The following is an 18172-nucleotide window of genomic DNA, read 5'->3' as shown; positions in this document are numbered from 1 at the left end:
CCGAAACCATCAAATTATTAGAGAGCATTGGAGAAACCCTGCAAGATATAGGCACAGGCAAAGACTTCTTGGAAAAGACCCCAGGAGCACAGGCAGTCAAAACCAAAATTAACATTTGGGATTGCATCAAATTGAGAAGTTTCTGTCCTGCAAAAGAAACAGTCAGGAAAGTGAAGAGGCAACCTACAGAATGGGAAAAAATATTTGCAAACTATACTACAGATAAAGGGTTGATAACCAGAATCTACAAAGAAATCAAGAAAATCCACAACAACAAAACAAACAACCCACTTGAGAGATGGGCCAAGGACCTCAATAGACATTTTTTGAAAGAAGAAATCCAAATGGCCAACAGACACATGAAAAAATGTTCAAGATCACTAGCAATCAGAGAAATGCAAATCAAAACCACAATGAGGTTTCACCTCACCCCGGTGAGAATGGCTCACATTCAGAAATCTACCAACAATAGATGCTGGCGAGGATGTGGGGAAAAAGGGACACTAACCCACTGTTGGTGGGAATGCAAACTGGTTAAGCCACTATGGAAGTCAGTCTGGAGATTCCTCAGAAACCTGAACATAACCCTACCATACAACCCAGCCATCCCACTCCTTGGAATTTACCCAAAGGAAATTAATTTGGCTAATAAAAAAGCCATCTGCACATTAATGTTTATTGCAGCTCAATTCACAATAGTTAAGACCTGGAACCAACCCAAATGCCCATCAACAGTAGACTGGATAAAGAAATTATGGGACATGTACTCCATAGAATACTATACAGCAGTCAAAAACAATGAAACCCAGTCATTTGCAACAAGATGGAGGAATCTGGAAAACATCATGCTGAGTGAATTAAGCCAGTCCCAAAGGGACAAATATCATTTGTTTTCCCTGATCGGCGACAACTGAGCACCAAAGGGAAAACCTGTTGAAGTGAAATGGACACTATAAGAAACAATGAACTGATCAGCTCTTGTCCTGACTCTAGATGTACAATGTAACACTTTATCCTTTTTAGTATTTGTTGTTGTTGTTGTTGTTCTAGTACTAGTGGTTGAACTCTGTAATTAACACACAATTACTCTTAGGTGTTTAAATTTTAACTGAAAGGTGATCCCTGTTAAATTTAAGAGTGGAAAAAGAGAGGGAGGAGATGGACAATTTGGGACATGCACAATCAGTCTTGCCCCAAATGATGGAGTTAGAAATGTGCCAGGGGATTCCAATACAATCCCATCAAGGTGGCATGTACCAATGCCATCTCAATTTCAGTTCACATTCGATGGCTCTGATAGGTCTAAGAGTCAAAGGGATCACACAAACAAGACAAGTGTCTGCTAATACTAACTGATAGAATCAAAAAGGGAGAGAAAGATCCAACATGGGAAGTGGGATACACAGCAGACTCATAGAATGGCAGATGTCCTAAACAACACTCTGGCCTCAGAATCAGCCCTTAAGGCATTTGGATCTGACTCAAGAGCCCATGAGAGTATTGTAGGTATGGAAAGCCAAGATACCATGGAAAAGAAAAAAAGAAGAAGACCTAAATGAAAGATCTCTGGGAGTGAGATCCCAGTGGAAAGAACAGGGCCATCAAAGAAGGAGGTACCTTTCTCTGAAGGGAGGAGAGAACTTCCACTTTGCCTATGACCCTATCGGAATAAGATCAAAGTCAGCGAACCCTAAAGGCTTCCATAGCCCTGGCAACTCATGACTAGAGCCTAGGGAGATTACTGACGCCATGAACAGGAGTTTCAAATTGTTAAGTCAGCAACAAAAGTCACTGTGTACTTACATCCCATGTGGGATCTGTCCCTAATGTGTTGTCTAATGTGCAGTGATGCTATAACTAGTACTGAAACAGTATTTTTACACTTTGTGTTTCTGCGTGGGTACAAACTCTGAGATCTTTACTAATTATATACTGAATCGATCTTCTGTATATAAAGATAATTGGAAATGAAAAAAGGAAAAACCTGGTGTTAAATTGGAAATGGCATAGAAAATTAATTAATTTTTTAAAAAAAATATATTATGTAAGATCTCTGTCTTTAATGTACTGTACACTCTTATTTAATGCTATAACTAGTACTCCAACAGTATTTTTTTTCACTTTGTGTTACTATATGGGGGCAAACTGTTGAAATCGTTACCTAATATATACTAAACTGATCTTCTGTATATAAAGAGAATTGAAAATGAATCATGATGTGATTGGAAGGGGAGAGGGAGCGGGAAAGGAGAGGGTTGTGGGTGGGAGGGAAGTTTTGGGAGGGGGAAGCCATTGTAACCCATAAGCTGTACTTTGGAAATTTATATTCATTAAATAAAAGTTTAAAAAAAAAAAAGAAAGAGAAAAAGAGCAAAAGAAAACTTAGAAATACACACACACACAACTCTATATCACATCAAAGTATAGCCACTAATAAACACACATGTCCTATTACTTTAGCTAGCTTATACACATCAGGCCAGTAAGAGTCATTCAGAGGATGTATCTAATAAGAAAAAACAATCCTTAAAGGAACAAGAGGTCAGATTATATCCCCTCCTGCTCTAGCAAGAAACAATCAGAATTTATTTGTCCATTGATATACTTTAGTATCTGGGTCCACCTGGTGGAAAGGTTTATCATTGCCAGAAAACACCTAACTTTTCTTCCCCAATGTTTTTAAATAAACACTGTGTCACCAATTAGAACATACCTGTAGCTGGATTGGAAACAACAGGAGGAAGATCCCATCAAGAATACAAAACCAATTCTCAAGAGTAAGAAAAAAGCTCTAAGTAGCTATTATCCATTTAGTAAATGCACTGACCACCTTTCTGCTGGATGTTGGGATTATAGAAAGATAAGACAAAGCCATGGCCTAATCCACGGCTCAGCATACTACAATCCACAAGCTAATTTTTGAGTTTGTAAATAACTGATTTTGTAAATAAAGTTTTATTGAAACACAGACACACTCATCAATTCAGTCTTGCTGTTTTCACACTACAATGGTTAAAATGAGAGGACTGCCTGACTTACATAGCCTTTAATACCCTACGTAGGAAAAATTTTTGGCAACCTCTGGCCTGGAGGGAGTTCACAATCCACACAGATCTGTGAGTCAGTGGTGTAGTTATTCCTAAAGGAGCAGCGGGAAGATGTCAGGGCAAGCTTCCTAGATAAAGAAATGGTTAACTGGTACTGAAGCAAAGATAGAGGAAACAGCCTGACTAGGGAGAATGTTCCACACAGAGTTAATCGTATGGGGAAAGGTGTGGAAGCTACAGCATATAGAGCATGTCTCAGGAATTCCAAGTGTTTAGTATTGCTAGATTGTAGTGTACTAAGTGCTAGAAAACAACACTGGAGAGAAAGGCAGTATGAACTGTACATATCTATTGAGAAGAAAGGTTTATATTTTAAGAAAATGCATCACTTTGCATTCATATGGAGAAAAACAAAAAATCTCTTATCAATGCTGGAAGGACTAGCAAGAAGCTAATAAAAGAAACTGCAGAGAAAAGAGTACTCAAGACAGAATAGTTACCTATTCTGTTACCTACAAGATTACCTAATAGTTACCTATAAGATGGAGTCAGGCAGACATAAAATTCCTTTTCCAGTTTGTTTTTTTAAATAACATCAACACTTTACCTACTCTAAAACTGAACATTTAAAAAGTGTGCATTTGGTCACAAATGACATGTTAAACAATTTAACCAAAGGTATTTTTTAAAAACACACAAGCAAACTTTGGACAGACTATTCTACATGCAAGGTGCAGGAAGCTGGAAGGAGCAGAGAACACAAAGGAAGCCATCAGCAGACTACTGGCTATATAAAGCAAATACATAAACAATATATTGTGGAACTCACAAGGAATGAAGAAGTAAAATAAGCGACAAAAATAGATCAGAGAGGGGAAGTAAAAGGAATTATGTTACTCCGAAGTTTTTATAGTTTGTTAAATGAAATAATATTAAAGAATTAAAGACACTTTATTAGTTAAGGAAGAATACTGTCATCTTTACATTATTAAAAAATAAGACAGATTAAAAAAAAAAACCTATGGAGAAAATTAAATGGAATTATTAAAAAAATAATTGAATGATCCCCTCAAAAAGTTGGAAACAGAAACCAGACTGGACACATTGAAAAGAAATAGCAAGATGGTAACATAAACCCAAAAATATTAATAATTACATTAAATATCAGCAAACAAGATAAAGCACATAGTAAGACCAATTTTATGCTCTTTATAAGTGGATATTTTAAAAATAAGAGCACTGACAAACTGAAAGAAAAAGGATAGGAAAAAATTAGTATTAATCAACAAAAATTCTTAGAGCCTAAAGAGGGGCATTTCATAATGCTGAAAGGATCCATTCATAATAGAAAAACAATCCTAACTACTTGCATCCAATTCACATAGATAAAACCTACATAAGCAAAAAAATAAAATTCAAGAGACAAAACAAAGATAAATGCACTATTACAGTTGGGAATAATACCTCAAATAGGAAAAGCAAGCATGAACATTATATCGACACTAATACATAAATAATTCCACCAGTGGCTGGAGGGGAATCGCCAAGCAAAAACTGAGTAGAAACGCAGTCTTACTGTGCCGAATGACAGGATTCCATATATTAAAGACAGATTGTGTTAACTCTCAACATCCGATTCAAAGAGAAATTTAAAAATTAAATTTACTAGAGAAAAAAAAACCCTATTATGTTTGTCTCACCAACATCACTGTTAAATTCATAATTCTTCCAAGGTTATCAATGTAGTAGACACTGTCTTGATTCCACGAGTCACAGTGCAGGTAATTATACATTCCAAAAGCATGCATGTGTTCCAGCGTATACTGATCATCACGAAGTTTTACTTCTGCCACGGCTGAAATAAAAAAAAAAAAAAAAATAAAGATCAAATCATTACTTTCTGTAGAATGTGTATAAGGCCAAGAAACCAAAAAATGACAATCAGAAAGGCCTTCAGGATAATTCACTGTATGATTCATGTAAAAATATTTCAAGGTACTGACTAGGCACCTTGTTTAAGGCTGCACCCTCTAAGAACTTAGAATATAATGGTTGTAGGAGATAGGAATTTCCATTCCATAGCTGTCTTTTCTTTTAGAAACCTCTTACTTATGAGAAAAGAAAATGAAAATACTAAAAATGAAGGCTTTCCTGTCTTCTGAGCAAATAAGCCCAAGTTATAAAGCATTTTTATACTTTCCAAATTTTTTTAGCTCTATTATCTAATGAATTTTTATCACACATTAAGAAATGAACAGAATATTTTATTATCTCGCTATAAAGTTATGGAAATAAATGCAAACCTAAGTGGTGACTCTTCTAATGTCATACCATATTGCTTCCATGGGTACAGAACAAAACAGTATCACTGCTGGAACAGAAGCAAGGTCTCCTACTTATAGAACAGGGCTATCACCACTAAGGCATTAGCTGCTTCCTTGATTTTAAATTTGCTAATTGTGACCTCTATCTCCCACTCTTCCTGCTCCTCCAGGCAGATAAGAACTCTTACAGCTCAGAGCTGCCCAAGATCTAGAACTATTTTCTGCTTCAGCAAGGAAATATTTAAGCGGACCTATGCTAGCCTAAAATGTCACTTTAACATAAAATTCATTTTATGGCATTCTGATTACAACTGTTTTCTTGTTTTCCCAGAATGCTCATCTGTTCTTACTTCCTGTACCTGCCTTGAGTCCTAGCTGGTTGACTTCTTTTTGGTTCTATATCCTGCTTCACTCCTTAAATGCTCGCAAAAGTTGAGGCTGGGCCAGGGCCAAAATCAGGAACTCGATTCAGGTCTCCCAATTACTTGAGCCATCACTGCTACTTCCCAGGATCTGCATCAGCAGGAAGTTGGAGTCTAGAGCTGGAGCTGGAAATTGAACCTAGGTACTTCATGTGGGACTGTGGGTCTCTTAGATGACAGCTAATCATTATCACCCCTGATATATTTATTCAGCAAATATTTGAATAGAAATCTGTAATACAGTGATAAGCAAACAGTACAGAGGAAACAGACTTTAGTCAATTATATATATATAACTTTTACATAATGAGTTTTGCACAATTAAACTGTGATGTTACAGGGAAAAATTTTTGAGTGCTATGAAAACTCATAACAGAGAGCTGGTCCATTCAGAGAAATTAATGAAAACTTCCCAAAGATTATACCAAGATAACAAAACATAAGAAAGAATTAATTATGGATGAAAAATACTTATACACACTCCTCTACTTATTTCAGGAAAAAAAGAAAAAAATGAACTAAAATAAGAAGAAAAATCTGTGTTCAAGGAACCAAAAGAAGAGAACACGGAATGACGTATACAGCAACAAGGGGAATTACACGAGGAAAGGCTGCAGATGAATGACGCTGAGCTAGATCGAGGTTTTGATGAAAGGCTTTGCTTTATTTTTATTGATAAATTCAATGTAATAAGAATTCATTGGCTGGCACCGCGGCTCAATACGATAATCCTCTGCCTGCAGCGCCGGCACACTGGGTTCTAGTCCCAATCTGGGCACCGGATTCTGACCCGGTCCCTCCTATTCCTGTCCAGCTCTCTGCTGTGGCCTGGGAGTGCAGTGGAGGATGGCCCAAGTGCTTGGGCCCTGCACCCGCATGGGAGACCAGAAGCACCTGGCTCCTGCCTTCGGATCAGTGCGGTGCGCCGGCCGCAGCGGCCAGTGGGGGGTGAACCAATGGCAAAGGAAGACCTTTCTCTCTGTCTCTCTCTCTGTCTACTCTGCCTGTCAAAAAAATTTTTTTTAAATTAAAAAAAAAAAAAAGAATTCATTAACAGTGTTTATGTGGGAGAGTAAAGGTCAGACTTGAGTTTATAAAGAGTACCAATTAACAACAACTTGGAAAATTTATTCATTAGTGATCTATTGCAGTCTCCAAGTGAGGGATAATTAAAGTTTGAAGATACTTTAGAAGTAAAATCATCATTTTATGATACAGTTCACAGAGGTTAAAAAAACTCGAGAAAGTGTTTATTTTCTAAGAACAGTCAGAAATTCAGATTCTGCTGACTTGGAGGAAAGTAACTATCAATTTTTTGTTTACTAGCACCACTGTGTGGACGAAATGCAAACTGCAGGGAATGTACATGGCAACATAACAGTCCAAAGCAGTAGCATCAGAAATAATACAACCTTTCTTAGCTCCTCTAATAATGACTCTGTCCTTTGTTCTAGACACTGTCTAGCGCACTTGGGCCTCATTCCTTCGTAATCATAACCTCTACTCTACCACCAATGGCTCTACTCCCAACCTGTGTGTACTGATGGTCCTCTTCCCCACTTAATGCTGTATAATTGTTCAAACCTGGTTAATGCCACTCTTAGGGTCATTGGTTACTATCCTCACTCTGTCTTTTATGACCTTGTCTAAATATGATCAGAGTCGGCAAACTTGGAAGGTTTCCATAGCCTTGGCAACTCATGACAACAGCCTAGGGTGGTTTCTGGTGCCATAAACTAGAGTGTCAATTTGTTGGGTCAACAACAGGAGCCACTGTGCACTTGCTCCTCATGCGGGATCTCTGTCCTTTATGTGCTGTACATTTTGATTTAATGCTATAACTAGTACTCAAACAGTATGTTTCACTTTGTGTTTCTATGTGGGTGCAAACTGTTGAAATCTTTACTTAATATATACTAAATTGATCTTCTGTATATAAAGAGAATTGAAAATGAAAAAAAAAAGAAATAATACAATAATATTTTCTTCATATTTGTGCAAAGACCATTGGATAATGCTGAACAGATCATAGGCTTTCTAACTTCGTATTATAACAGTTCATCTGCAAAAATGTGGATATAGAAAGCCGTTGTTAAGAAACCATGATACAGTAAGAAAATTATATTAGTTCTTATTATTAGAACATAAAATGAGAATAGGATATGCTTCCCATTTTGTTTTTTTTGTTGTTGTTGTTTTTAAAGATTGATTTTATTTATTTGAAAGAGTTACAGAGAAAGGTAGAGACAGAGAGAGAGGTCTTCCATCCACTGGTTCACTCCCCAGATGGCCACAACAGCCAGAGCTGTGCCGATCCAAAGCCAGGAGCTTCTTCCACGTCTCCCACGCTGGTGCAGGGGCCCAAGGACTTCGGCCATCCTCCACTTCTTTCCCAGGCCATAGCAGAGAGCTGGATCGGAAGAGGAGCAGCCAGGACTAGAACCCGCACCCATATGGGATGCCAGCACTTCAGGCCAGGGCGTAACCTGCTGCGCAACAGCGCCAGCCCCCATGCTTCTCATTTTGTAAAAGCTGTGTGGTGTTCAGAACATAGCTGATTCCAAGTGAGTAAAGAAATATTTTAATTTTTGTTAATCTCTTTACCATGAAAGTGGGAGACAGAGCAATGCAGAGAGACAAGCAGAGTCCAGAAAGTGGCAGAGCTCTCACTCTCTCAAGAAAAGGAGGAGGGGCAGGGAGGGTCTAATCTCTGCTCGGATCTTTACAATAGTTGAAGAGGAATCTTTTACAGAGAAGGCCAAGTAGTAAATACTTTAAATTTAATGTTATCATGTATTGGAAACAAAAGAGCATTGCTGAAAAATCCCTATCCCTTTTGTCTTTTAAAAAGAACTGAAGGTCTAACAAGCAGGGATTTTTCTCTCAGATACTCAGAAAACTTCAAAACTATAGCTTTTCACAGGTAAAATATGAAATCCTCAAGGAGCCTTAAAAATCTCTCGTGTTTAATTGATAAATTACTTACTCAATGTCTACTGCTATGAGTTGAGAAATAGTATGGGTGTTTCCCCCAAGGCCCATGTTCATGAGGCTTGGTCCCCAAAGTCTTCTGTTAATGGTTAATGGATTAAGATTAAAGGATTACTGGTGGAGACTGAAGTCTAATTATGGAGTATAGGAGGTAGCCCAGTAGGAATTCTTTAGGTCCCTGGGCATGCCCTGGGAAAGTATTTCTTGGGAGGATTGGTTATAAAAGCAAAGTTGGACCTACCTGGTCTCTCTGCTTCCTGATGTTCTGCACACATTACGCCATTGCCAGTCTCCATCAGACACCCAACCAATGGGGTATCCAATCTGGACTGTGGACCTCCAAAACTGTGACTGAAAATAAACCTTCTCTCTTCTTGAGAAGCTCCTTTTAGGATTTTGTTATAGTTATGAAAAACTCACTAATGAATCTACTATGTGCCAGACACTGGATTTGGTTTGGATATGTACTTTGTGAATAAAGAAGATTGGTTCACATTATTTTCACTACCGCTTCTTGTCCTTTCAAAACATACTATTATATTAAATTACATGAAATTGCCAATATTCAGCTTTTTTGACACCAGTTAAAACTGATTCAACCTAATGTTTATGTAAGTACATTAAATTTTTTTAAAGGGGAAGAAGAAGCAAGGAACAGTAACTTAGAAATAAAGGGCAATTCTTGGGCCACTTAACTTCTACTCACTGAGCTGTCTTCCTTTTTCTTACTAAGCTTACTATTTGTGTATGAAGACATAACAAAAGGTAAAAATCTGCATATTTGGTTATAAAACAAGACTCATGTAACAGAATAAACCCATAAGTGGGAGAAATGCTTCAGAAAACTATCTTACACAATGTACTCTTCTGGCTATCTTTCCCGTATTTTCCTGCATAAGAGCAGACATGAATGTAAACTCTATATAATTACGATGGTTATATCACTCTTCTCTCTCTTTACTCCAACTATAACTAAACCTTCACCAGCTTTTCTCCTCCAGGCTCTGAAGGAAGAAATAGCCAAGAGGGCGTCACAAACCACTAGAAAATGCATGAGCTTTAGGGTCAGCTTTACCACTAATTAGCAGCTTGGTTAATTTAGGTAACCTTCCTTACACCTTCTTTGTCACCTGTTTCCTCATTTTTAATAAAGGTTAATGCTGATCCTACAAAATTACTGACAAGCTTAAATTAAAAACTTGCAAAGTGTAAGTGTTGATTTTCCTGGCCCTCTGCTCCCTTAAAGGCTAATTCCCATTTAGGTTTTTGATTCTACCTTCTTCTGCCAGAAGTTATTTCCTCTCCACTGATCCCTTCCCCTCCACTTAAATATGTCAAAAATTTCCACAGGCACAAAATTAATCAATGGAAAAGTTTGCTCCTGTCTTCTCTACACTCAGAAGCAGAGCTCTCTCTGGTCCTGTACTTCCCAAACTTCTTTTAAAAACGGTCTAAACTCCCATTTTCTCTCTATCCTCGTTAACTCTTTTCAATTTTTTCTAGCTTTATTATTCTACAGAAATTATTTTTCATGCCAATATGGACCAATAGGTATTGCCCAGATTTATCTTTCTTTCATAAGAAACCAGTAAGATGAAATTAGAATTTAAAAAAAGACAAAATTACACAAAACAACAATTTTCAAGACAGTACACATCAGGCAACAAAGGACACTGTTTCTTAAGGAAGGGGAAATACAAGGGGTGAGTCCTACCACTGTCCCAGCTTACTGCTTTAAGGAGTTTCCAGACCCTAGCATAAGGAGGGGAAAGCGCAGCAGACTGAGGCAGAATCCTTGAGTTAAAGGAACTGAGGAATCTGAGGACATCAAGGCAACTAATAATTCAGCAGAGAGCAGCAGAGAGAATCCCAGAGATCTACAAAAGTTCTCCCTCAAGCACTCAGTAGAATACTAATGGCATGTGTTTGAGGAAACTACTGCAGGCCAAGGAAAGAAACGCAGGCTCCAAACTTTATTTCCAAAAGGTGAGATGAGAAAAATTAAGTTATGGGATCCTGAGTACAGTACAGAGTAGAGTCTTGCCTCAGTATGGGAACAGTTGTCCTTTAACTGAGCACTATTCCAAACCACCTTAACAAGTCATAAAAGCAAGACTCACCAGAACTAATCTATTTCCAACTTACTGAACTATATCTCAGAACAAAACTCAAGAAGATTATACAAATTCAAAAACATACTGTACCCAATAAGATAACATTCACAATTTCTGGCATCCTATCCAAAATTTCTAGGCATTCAATAACAAAAGAAAACAAAACTCACAGTGAGGAAAATGGCAATCAACAGAAGCCAACATCTGCCTGATCCAGAAGTCATCATCAGAACAGAATACTAAAACTGTTACTACAAGCATATTGTATATGTTCAAAATGACAAGAAGAAGCACAATAGATGTTTAAAATATATTTATATCAAACTTACAGAGATGAAGCTTTAATGTCTAAGATGAAAAAATACACCAAATGGGATTAATGAGGGTTTTGCACTGTAAAAGATTAATGAAGTTACAAGCATGAGAATGCAAACTACCCGAAATAAAATAGACACACACACACACACACACACACGAGAATGGGAAAAAGGGGCCAGCACTGTGGCATAGCAGGTTAAGTCTCCGCCTGTGCCAGTTTGATTTATGGTTGCTCCACTTCCAATCTAGCTCCCTGATGGCGGCCTAGGAAAGAGTGGATGATGGTCCAAGTGCTTGGGCCCCACACCCAAGTGGGAAACCTGGAAGAAGCTCTGTTTCCTGGCTTTGGATTGGCCCAGAGCAGGCCACTGCAGCCATTTGGAGAGTGAACCAACAGATGGAAGATCTTTCTGTCTCTCCCTCTCCTCTGTGACTCTGCCTCTCAAATAAATAAATAAATCTTTAAAAAGAAAAAAAAAATGGGAAAAAGAAAAAAAAAAACTGCAGAGGACACTAATGAGCTGGTACTTTAAGCGATCTAAAAATGGGTAACTAGAATCCTCAAAAGACAAAAAGGGGGGAAATTGGAAGAAATAAAGGACAAAGATTTTCCAACCTTGATAAAAACTATAAACTTATAGTTTACAGTCCATTATATTATATAAGCATCATGAACAAAACTATATGTAGGCACAACATTGTCAACTTGCCTAAAACCATCATAAAATAGAAGTCTCAAAAGCAGCCAGGGAGAAAATGCACACCAGGCACATACTAACAGAAAGTTTTCGCATACAGTACAAGCAAGAACACTAGAGCAACATAATTAAAAAAAGATGTTTTCATACCAGAAAAGTCAAGATTTCATCACTAGAGATTCATACTCTAAGAAATATTAAGTTCTTTAGGCAGAAGAATGGTACTAGATAAAAATATGGACTTATATAAAAAATGAAAAGCACCAGAAATGGCAACTACATAAATAAATATACAATAATTTCTTGTCACTTAAATCTCTTTAAGGGACACTCAAAAGTATAACAATGTATTGGAGAATTTACAACCTGCAAAAATAAAATGCATGACAACAATAATATAAAAGCTGGAAAGAGAAAAAGGGAAGTATAGTCCCATTAATGTAAGGAATCTTCTTATACATTAAATAGTTATATCATTTCAATGTATATTGTAATATAAGTTAAAGCTATATACTATCAACTCCAAAGCAATCACTAAAATAACAAAGAACTACAGTTAATAAGTAAAAGGAAATAAAAATTGATTCATTAAAGATACTCAATCCTAAAGGTTTCAGAAAAATAGGAAAATTCCATTCTCCCAAAGATTAGAGGAGATAAACAGAATATCATTAGTAAGATGAAACACCCCATCCTAACCAGATTAATAACTGTATTAAATATAACGTCTAATTAAAACGGATTGCCAAACTGAATAAAAAAGTAACCACCGGGAGGGGTGCGGGGGGTGCTGGCACTGTGGTTCAGAGGTATGAGCTGCAGCTTGCAGAGCCAGCATTCATATGGATTCATATGGACCCTGTGGAGTCCTGACCGCTCCACTTTGATCCAACTTCCTGTTAATGCACCTGAGAAAGCAACAGAAAATGGCTCATGTCCTTTGGTCCCTGACATCCATGTGGGAGACCCAGAAATAGCTCCTGGCTTTGCTTAGCCCAGTCCCAGCCACTGTGGCCATTTGGGGAATATAACTCTCTGCAGTTCTACCTTTCAAATTTTGCCAAATAGAAATACATATTAAATACAAAGACACCAATAGATTAAATTGAAATAACTAGAATTGAAATATCTAATTAATTAAACATAACTAGAGTATTTTAATGTCAGGCAGATTTCAAAGAATATCACAGAGATAAAGATTATATCATAATCCTAACAGGGTCAATTTGTTAAAAGAATGTAATAATCAAGAATGTTTATGCAGCTAGCATCAGAACTTCAAAATGGATGAAGCAAAAACTGATACAACATCCAGGAAAAATTTTAAAAATTAACCATTATAATAATTGTGCTGGATAAAACAAACCAGAAAAGGTACAGTGTATGATCCCATGCATATAAAATTCTAGAAAGTATATACTAATCTACAGTGATAGAAAGAAGATCAATTGCTTAGGGAGGCAGGGGATATGTGAGGAGCAGAGGGAAGGTTATAGATGGGTACAAGGAAACTTTGTGGTATACCTTAGTTTAATAACTTGATTATGGTGATGTTTTGTGGGTGTGCTTCTATGTCAAACTGGTTAAATTACATGCTTTAAATATGTGGTTTGTTATCAGTTACATCTCAATAAAGCTGTTTAATATGTGTTTGATACAAAATCATACACTATTTTCCAGGCATGCTCCAGTTCTGGACATAAAACACTGAAAAAGGTGTAAAGGAAACCCAGCAATACAGAATGAATAGTCTGAGCAGAGAAAACAGATAATAAATGCTATATAGTATGACAGTCTCTATGAAGTACCAGGTATTATTAGAAAGTACAGTATAGAAGCCAACTTGTACACATTCTAACTAGGTAGTTGAGAATAGAACTCCTAAGGAAATAATGTCTTTACCATGATGAAAGAATGAAGCACAAATTAGTTAAGTGAAATATGGAAGGAAAACATACAAAGACATATAATAAATGAAGATTCTAGACAAAGGATGTATACAAGACAAAGGCCCAGAAATGGAATTGCTGACTCAAATGGTGATTACAATTTTATTTGGAATAGAAAAAAATAAACTAACATTTACTACTTAAATAGCAGAGGGAATTCTGCAACAATTTAAGATACCATTTAAGACAAGAATAAGCCTCTGTGCCAAACTCTTCAAGACCAGAGACCATGTCTTAAGCCTACAGTGTTTCAAACACCTGGGTGCCTGCTAAAGGTTTGCTGAATTAAAGTGAACTCCCTGGGTTGAGATATAACAAATTTTCCAGAGCTCCTAAATTATCCCTCACTACCTCCAGAAACAACAGTTTTTTAAAAAACCTTTTCTCATCATCCTCAAGTCATTAATGAAAGCCCCTGGCAACAACAGCCACCAAACTGTCTCTCCATTCCTCTCTCCTTCCAAAGTCAACCTCCACAGTGCCTACAAGTAAATTATTCAATCCCTAACTGTTCTGTTCCCATCTATACTTCAAACCATCAGATAGCACCTCACCACCACCAACTAGGCATTGTAAGCACTGAATCTAAGACTAACACTGGGGGCCCACACTGTGGCTAGTAGGTTAAAGCCCCTATATGGGCACAGGTTTGAATCCCAGCTGCTCTACTTCCATTCCAGCTCCCTACTGAGGGCCTGAGAAAGAGTGTAAGATGGCCAAGTGCTTGGGCCTCTGCACCCGCGTGGGAGACCCGAGGCAGCTCCTGGCTCCGGATCTGCCCAGCTCAGGATGTTGCAGCCATTTGGGGAGTCCATCAGCAGATGGAAGACCTCTCTGTCTCTCTTTGTCTGTAACTTGGCCTCTCAAAGAAAGAAATCTTTAAAAATAAATAAATAAATAAACACTGGTGAAATGCAGGGCGGGTAGGCACACACAATTTAGTGAGTTTTTAATAAAATTAATATATTTGGGGCTAGCACTGTGGCGTAGCAGGTTAAGCCGCCACCTGCAGTGCCAGCTGCAGTGCCATATGGGAGCTTGTTCGAGTCCCAGCTGCTCCACTTTCGATCCAGCTCTCTGCGATGGCCTGGGAAAGCAGTAGAAGATGGCCCAAGTCCTTGGGCCCCACGGGGCAGAACTAGAAGATCCTGATTCCTGGCTTCGGATTCGCGCTGCTCCAGCTATTTCAGCCAATTGGGGAGTGAACCAGTGGATGGAAGATCTCTCTCTCCCCTTCTCTCTCTATGTAATTCTGACTTTCAAATAAATAAATAAATCTTAAAAAATAAAGTTAATACATTCAATTTAGAGGACTATCGATCATGAGATTTCACTTCCTTTGTTTGGTATTAAATATCCTTTGTTTATGTAAGGATATATGAGTACATGATTTTTTTAAGAAACAATTCCACTTAGAAAATTTAAAAAATGGCAAAACTATGAGTTGAGCTTTCTTTTTGATTATACAGGCCCACAAAACAAAGCTGCAAAACACAGACCAAAAGACAAACAGGGGCCTCACTGATCTGCCAAAGCACTTCAAAAAGTTCATGGGGAAATGGAATTAAAAGTATGAGTGTACTTTTGCACAAAAATTTTTTTCATTATATATGAAAATGTGTATTATGGAAAACTATGCTTGGATTTCAAAACTGTTTGCACCAAAATAAACTCATGCTTTAAATTTTTCAAAAAAAAAAAAAAAAAAAAAACCAAAAACAAACAACCTAACTCCTCTCACTTTCCCAGATTATTTGCTCCAACAATACAAGACTATAGGAATGTCTTGCATACAATCTATTAATTCTTTGTTTGCTCATATTTCCCTATGATTAGGACTTCAACAATTCCTCCTCCATTCAGTTTATGAAGTCTCTACTATATACCACACAATAAGGACAGAACAGTGAGAAAAAAGAAACATTGCCGTTTTTATGGAACTCATAACTTAGTGGAGAAAACAGATGGCAAAAAAATGTAGAATTTAAAATGAGAGGCCAGTATTGTGGTGCAGCTTAAGCCATCGCCATATGGAAGTGCGAGTTTGAGTCTCAGCGCTCTGCTTCTGATGTAGCTCCCTGCTAACGCAGCAGATGATGGCCCACACTTGTGCCCCTTCCACCCACGTAGACCAGAACGGAGTTCCCAGCTCCTGGTTTTGGCATGGGCCAGTCCAGGTGACTGATTCCACATGAGGACTGAACCAGCACTCTGACTTTCAAATAAATATAGACAATAAAACTTTGATAAGCATTGTCTAATGGAGACTGGAGTGAAGGAGCCCAAAAGTGAATGCAGGAAAGCTATTCAGAAGGCTACTGTAGTTCAGGCAAGACATGGTGATTTGCACTAAGGGAGAGGCACAGAGAAGCCCAAATCTGGATTTGACTGGACTTGATAAATTGGATAGGATGTGGAAAAAGACATTCAGCAAAGATGATTCCAACATAAGCAACTCTACAGCTCTGCACTACCAGTCCAATATTTAATGCCTTCCTGCATGTATGCCATTTCATAGCTCTTCCCATATCCACTCTAGGCTTGGTTAATTTGACTTGCTTTGGCCAATGGGCTAATAGTAAATTTGCTGCAAGCAACAGCATTGAAAAAAGCACTTAAGAATTGCTACTTGTCTCCTGGAACATGCCAGAGCTCCCCTGCTGGGGGCTGAGAAACCTTAAGGAGGAGAGTCAAGCAGACCACCTGATACTCTTAAACAAACTCATAGCCAGAGAACCCCCAAACATATGAGAAAGTCCAGTTAGGAGGAGCAGAACTGCCCACAGACCCATAACCGAACAAAAATGCAGGAATGAACCCAACCAAGACAGAAAGAACCACGTAAGAGACCTGTAGACTTGCGAAACAAACCGACTGTTGTTTGTTTTGAGCCACAGAGTTCTGGGCCGTTTTTGTGTATTTAATGCGTTAACTAAACATGGCAATATTAGTTTACTGACACGGGAAAACTGGAAGAAACACAGGTGGGAAAGAGGGAAAGGAAAGACGAGAAAAGAAAAATCAAGCTCATGTCATGCCTCCTGGTCAACTACCTTGTAAAACTCCATTTAAGATACTGACTTCCAGGACGCTTTCCCAGATCTCGACACAAATGCGATCATTGTGCTATGCACATATCCCTATCACAGTCTTCCCCCATCGTTTTATAATTATACTTACATGGCTCTTCTTAGCCGGAAATTAGAATTTCTCCGTTATGAGCTAGGACTTACTCATCACGCCCTGGAAGGACGTTTCTGTACTTAGTAACTGAAATTAATAACAGCTGTTTGATAATCTATTGACTCTAGATCAGTATTTCCAAAAGTCCGATCTCCTGACAATAAGCATCTGAATCAGCCAGCGTGTGCATTAAAATGAAATGCACTCGAAACTCTTAGTACCTTACGTTATAAAAACAAGGACGAGATCCTGTGGGCCAGCTACAGATAAACAAAACTAGCAGCAACGGGGGTCCCACAGCGGCCCTTCCTCACCATCTCCTAAAGCTCTCCTCTACGACAGAGTAACTGCTGGGCCAGGAGCTGGGTCATTAAGAGGCTCCGAACCATCTGTGGATTCTCAACGAGGAAAGCGCTCTCCCACAGAAAGCGAGGAAAGCGAGGCGCATGGGATGCCCCCAAGGAGGTGTGGTCTCCCAACGCGCACGTTTCAGCAGGAAAAGTCTGTGCGCAGCTCCCACGCCGCAGGGGCCGGGCCAGGGCCAGCCAGGCGGCGAGAGCCCAGGCAGCACCGTGCGCCCGACCTCGGAGCCCGGGCCAACAAGCGCAGGGCGGGCGCAGGGTCCCGGGGCGAAGGAGCCGCGCGAAGCCGGCCCCCGCGGGGTTCTGCCATGGGCATCATTCTCTGGGGGCAGCCGCCTGGGTCCTCCCCACATCCGGACGGGCCGTGACGAAGGGCAAGGTCGCTTTGCTTGCCTGAGTCATAAAGGAGGAAAATGCGGGAGGGGTCTGGTCAAGGCAGTCGAAAGGGGAAAGGAACGGAGTGCGAGGGGCGCCGTGTCCCACCTGCGTCTAGCTCCAGCTGGTAACAGGGCAGTGGCTCGAGAGACAGCTTGTAACCCTCGAAGCGGGGATCCAGCAGAGGACGCTTCACGCGCAGGGAGCAGTTAGCGGCCACCTCCATCGCCTTTCAGGGTCCCAGCGTGAGATTTAATAAAGCTCTTGTTGAAAGGTCCGCGCTTCCCTCCACACACCGATGCTGGGAAGCGGCGTGGTGCCCATCCCAGAAAACACTGCGGTGCAGAAAGCCGTCTGGGAAATGTAGTGTCCCTGAGAAACCTGGCCGT

The 18172-nt window shown here is 39.1% G+C and overlaps 1 protein-coding gene across 2 annotated transcripts in view; it reads right to left on the bottom strand.

The window, feature by feature from the left end:
- The window catches only part of NUDCD1 (NudC domain containing 1), an 87553-nt gene extending 69429 nt beyond the window's left edge, over window positions 1-18124 (bottom strand). Inside the window, exons 1-2 of one of the 2 annotated variants that reach the window (XM_062188099.1) lie at window positions 17892-18124; window positions 4748-4902 (exon numbers count right to left, since the gene is read on the bottom strand). In XM_062188099.1, coding sequence (XP_062044083.1) covers window positions 4748-4902; window positions 17892-18009 — 273 coding nt within the window. In that variant the 5' untranslated portion in view covers window positions 18010-18124. Of the gene's footprint in view, window positions 1-4747; window positions 4903-17043; window positions 17462-17891 lie in introns of those variants that run through there. The other variant, XM_062188100.1, reaches the window with a different exon arrangement.
- Window positions 18125-18172: the final 48 nt, after the last annotated feature.

This window comes from Lepus europaeus, chromosome 4, assembly GCF_033115175.1.
Source record: "Lepus europaeus isolate LE1 chromosome 4, mLepTim1.pri, whole genome shotgun sequence".
In the NCBI taxonomy this organism is placed as follows: Eukaryota; Metazoa; Chordata; class Mammalia; order Lagomorpha; family Leporidae; genus Lepus; species Lepus europaeus.
Note: the sequence above shows the minus strand (reverse complement) of the source record. Positions and strands in the feature narration are given on the sequence as shown.